The sequence below is a fragment of the Choristoneura fumiferana genome, chromosome 29 (assembly GCF_025370935.1).
Source record: "Choristoneura fumiferana chromosome 29, NRCan_CFum_1, whole genome shotgun sequence".
NCBI classification, from domain to species: Eukaryota; Metazoa; Arthropoda; class Insecta; order Lepidoptera; family Tortricidae; genus Choristoneura; species Choristoneura fumiferana.
The window spans coordinates 8,713,469-8,718,270 of record NC_133500.1 but is presented as its reverse complement, the minus strand read 5'-3'; the positions used below and the strand labels follow the sequence as shown (position 1 = coordinate 8,718,270).

The 4,802-nt window shown below is 36.3% G+C and overlaps 1 protein-coding gene across 1 annotated transcript; it reads left to right on the top strand.

Moving 5' to 3' along the window:
- The first annotated feature begins 398 nt into the window (after positions 1–398).
- On the top strand, positions 399–4,352 carry LOC141444119 (uncharacterized). Its single transcript, XM_074109553.1, has 3 exons — positions 399–741; positions 1,049–1,931; positions 3,749–4,352. Exons 1-2 carry the CDS (start codon positions 618–620, stop codon positions 1,927–1,929), a joined length of 1,005 nt encoding a protein of 334 aa, XP_073965654.1. The 5' UTR covers positions 399–617; the 3' UTR covers positions 1,930–1,931; positions 3,749–4,352.
- Positions 4,353–4,802: the final 450 nt, after the last annotated feature.

Sequence of the window (4,802 nt, the reverse complement as noted above, 5' to 3'; positions counted from 1 at the left end):
TTGTTTCATTCTGAACAACACTTTCTTTTCGATAACTAATTGTAAGATACTTGGAATATAATACAACGTCTTATACTTAAGTACTTCAGTCTAGACAATATAGCGATAAACAAAGTCGCTTGTAAAATCTAGCTGGTAGTATTTTAATTTAAAAATGCTGTAATTAGTTAAGCCCCACTACGACTACTACTATGTATTTAAACTGTTATTTTTATGTGTTATGTACCTACAATAAATAAATAATTAAAGCATTTTATGCTACCTCAAATATTTACTTACTATACAATACAATACAATACAAAGACTCTTTATTGTACACCAGACATAGTAAGCGATACAGAAAACAAATTATTAAAATACTACTATACACTATAATGCACTATACTATTATACTGCATGCTTCGTTCTCGATATATGTTTACCATGCAGCTTCTTGACGTCACTCGGCAACTGAACGCAATTTTAGATCCCAGTCCTAAAAAAAAAACTAAACGCGCCATGTATTGTTTATGACAACCCATGTCACTTGTCATTCTTTTCGTTTGCGCGGCAACAGTAACGTATTCCTAACAGAATTTTCTGAATAAAGTCTTGTTTTTTCATTAAAAATAACAAAAATGCCGAAAAGAAAGCATGATATCGACTACTACATTAAAAAACTTAAAAGTATAGAAAAAAGTTTGAAACGTAAAAGGCTGGAAGCTGTCTCGGAACCGGAGGACACATCCACATCCTTTCAAGGTAAAAATCTATCGTTTTGCATGTTTCCTACTAGTACAAGTTGAACAGAATCAATTAATGATCGATGCCAATACTTTGTATTGGGTACAGCACAACCACATGGTTTGTCTTCGGAAATTTTCACAACCTCAAAGTATATAAACGCGGGTGGTGTACGCGATACACTGACGCGATAACTTGACACGGGGCGTATACGAGATATACGCACGTTGTCTTCTTACTCTTAAACATCATCCGTGCGGTGTAGTTTAAGCAGTTGCGACATAGCCAGGTACAACTACTGACAAGATGAATTCGTCGCTTTCAGATCATACCGACGAAGAAAACGACGAATCTGGTGCTCAAACCATGCTTGAAGCAGAAACAGTTGGTGATATCCCACCACCAACTTCAGTTACGGTGGACATGGTGGAGTCAATCGCAGAGGTTCCTACAACGAGCCCTGACGTGCTCCAGGCACTGGGTGACTTAATGCCTGAAAAACCCTCATATGGCCCACCTATAAATAGTGACTTGGCCAGAATTTGGTCGACCATACTGAAAAATGGCATCCAGAAAGAAAGTAAAGATAAACTTATAGATAAATTAATGCCAGAAAATTGCATTCTCCTAAAGGCACCAAAATTAAACCCGGAAATCGCTGCATCCATTAGCGATAATATAGTAAACAGGGACAAGAAAATAGAAATGGAGCAAAACCAACTGGGCATTGGGTTGACCATTTTGAGCACGGCATTGTCTTCCTTAATAAGCAGTGACAATGTAAATAGACTAAACCTTATATCAGTGCTGAGTGAGGCAGGCAGGGTTTTGACGGACTTGCACCATACCCAAACAAAATCCAGGAAAAATCTTGTCTTCCCCGTATTGGACAAAAAATTCCTTGATGTCATCAAGGATGTTGAGAGAGATGAGTATTTATATGGTACAAATCTGACTGAAAAAATTAAGTCTCTACAAAGTGTCCAAAGAAGTGGAAAAACTATTAAAAAAGTGGTTCCTGTCCCAAACCGCCAGGGAAACTTCAATGGTCCCCCTCGATTCAATCATCAGAAGACAATGCCGAAGGGCGGACACAAGAGAACACAGTCTTCAACATACCCTCGCAAATACCAAGGCCAGCAGTACCAACCAACTGTGAAGAAACCCAGAGTTCCTCCGGCCAAACAACCTGCTCTTCGTCCATAGAGGTGAGTCATGGTGGTAGATTGGCACATTTCATCAATTGTTGGAGAAAAATATGCCAAGATAAAACCACACTTGAATATATAAAAGGATATTCAATCCCCTTTGCAACAGAACCTTATCAAAGCTCTGTGCCTGGGCCCTGTTGTGCCGCCCCTGATAACACAGATAATCAATATGATGATATGCAGACAGCCATCGAAAACTTACTGACAATTGGTGCGGTTTCTCCTTGTACACCATGTGCTGGCCAGTTTATATCTAAAATATTTCTTGTACCCAAACAAAATGGAAGTAAAAGGTTCATTTTAAATTTAAAAATATTAAATAAATTTGTTCAATCTTCCCATTTCAAAATGGAAGATTATAGAACTGCAATGAACCTCCTTTCTCCTGGGGATTATATGGCTAAGATTGACATAAAAGAGTCATATTTACTGGTAAACATAAAACCACAAGATAGGAAGTATCTACGATTTCAGTATGATAAACTTTATGAATTCACTGCTCTTCCCTATGGTTTATCTTCAGCACCCTACATTTTTACAAAACTTATGAAAGTAGTGGTAACACATTTAAGGGAAAAAGGATATAAATCCGTCCAATATCTGGATGACATAATGTGTATAGGGTCCAATTATCAAGATTGTTTAGACAATGTTCAAAAAACAATTTCTCTATTACAATGTTTAGGTTTTGTAATAAACTTTGACAAAAGCATTATTGAACCTACACAATGTTGTCAATATTTAGGGTTCATCTTTAATACCAGGAATATGATACTTCAGTTGCCTGTAGATAAGAAATTGAACATTTCCAAATTAGTACAGTACTATTTAAAACTTGATAATTGTCTTATTCGTGACTTTGCAAAATTAATTGGCACATTGATCGCAGCATGTCCTGCTACTACATATGGCTGGCTCTATACTAAGTTCTTAGAACACCACAAGTTTATGTACTTAACTAAGAAAATGGGTAATTATGACACCCATATGGCTTTACACCCCGATACTAAATTGGATTTGGCTTGGTGGCTTAATAATATCAGTAATACAAATAGAAGCCTAGCATATCATAAATTTGATCTAGAGATATTTACTGATGCTTCAAGGACAGGGTGGGGTGCTGTCTGTAACAAAATCAAGGCAAATGGCTTTTGGAAAGAGGATGAGAAATCTTATCATATAAATTTTCTAGAACTACTTGCTATATTCTTGGCATTAAAATATTTTGTTAAAGACAAACAACATATACACATCTTATTGCGTGTCGATAACAAAACAGCCATAGCATATATTAATAGAATGGGTGGTATTCAATTCCCACATTTAAATAACCTAGCCAGATCAATATGGCAGTGGTGTGAAAAAAGGACGATATGGGTTTATGCTTCTTATATAAAGTCTTGCGAAAACAAAGAAGCAGATAAAGAATCTCGCAGAATAAACCCGGACACTGAATGGGAATTGAATACCACAGCATTTCAAAAAATTGTAAACAAGTTTGGCATTCCCAATATCGATTTATTTGCATCTCGAGCTAATGCTAAATGCCCTATTTATATATCATGGAAGCCAGATCCAGATGCAAGCAACATAGATGCCTTTACAATCACATGGACTAATCACTTCTTTTATGCATTTCCTCCATTTAGTCTGATCCTAAAATGTATACAGAAGATTAAAAATGATAAGGCTGTTGGTATTCTAGTGATGCCCCACTGGCCTTCACAGCCCTGGTACCCTTTAATGCGTACACTACTTATATCTGAGCTAATAATTTTTGAACCAGAAAAATACTTACTTCATTCTCCTTTCAGGGCCAGCCATCCCCTACACAGTCAGCTTACACTAATTGCCGGGATATTATCAGGCAGGCCTGGCTGAAACGTGCTATTCCTCCAGCATCAATAGAAGTAATGTTTGCATCTCTTTCTGATTCCACTTTAAAACAATACAATACTTCTTATAAAATTTGGTGGGAGTTTTGCCAAGAACATAACATAGATATATATAGACCATCTGTGCCTATGATAATGTTTTTTCTAACAAAAATGTTCAAATCTGGAGCCTCTTATGGTTCTTTAAATTCTCATAAGTCTGCTCTTTCCTTAATTATGGGCTCTAAAATCGGGAGTGATGACCGCATTAAGCGCCTATTTAAGGGGTTCTATAAAACTAAATATCCTATGCCAAAATATCAATCAACATGGGATCCAAATAAAGTACTTACCGTAATACAAAATTGGACCCCAAATATGTCTTTAAACCTAGACCAGATCACAAAAAAGCTAGTTATATTAATTGCATTAAGTACTGCACAGCGAGCTCAGACATTATCACTTATAAAATTAAATAATATACACATGTCAAATGATGGAGTAAGCATAATTATTACTGACATAATCAAAACATCTGGTCCAGGCCGCAGCCAACCTAATCTCTATTTACCCTATTTTGAAAAGCCAGAAATTTGCCCTGCTAAAACATTATGTGATTACATAAACTTTACTCAAATTTTAAGAGGAAATTACAACCATTTGTTATTATCAATAGGTAAACCTCATAAACCGGTTACTGCCTCTACTATTGGGCGCTGGATAAAAGGGGTTTTATTTACATGTGGTATAGATACTTCTATATTTTCTGGGCATAGCACACGCCACGCCGCTACTTCTACGGCCCAATTTAAAGGTATTTCTTTGGACGTGATTAGGAAGACCGCGGGCTGGACCCAGAACTCATCAACCTTTGCTAAATTTTATAACAGGCCAATAATTAATACGCCTGGTGAATTTGCTTGTGCTGTCTTAAATACTGAAACAATCAGTAGCAAAAAATAATTATTATTTGTTTTATTTAAACATACTATGT

Excerpts from the sequence above, each read along its gene's own strand:
- LOC141444119 (XM_074109553.1), top strand. The coding sequence starts at position 618 with ATGCCGAAAAGAAAGCATGATATCGACTACTACATTAAAAAACTTAAA. Across the intron at positions 742-1,048 it reads CACATCCACATCCTTTCAAG|ATCATACCGACGAAGAAAAC; the intron begins GTAAAAATCTAT and ends CGTCGCTTTCAG.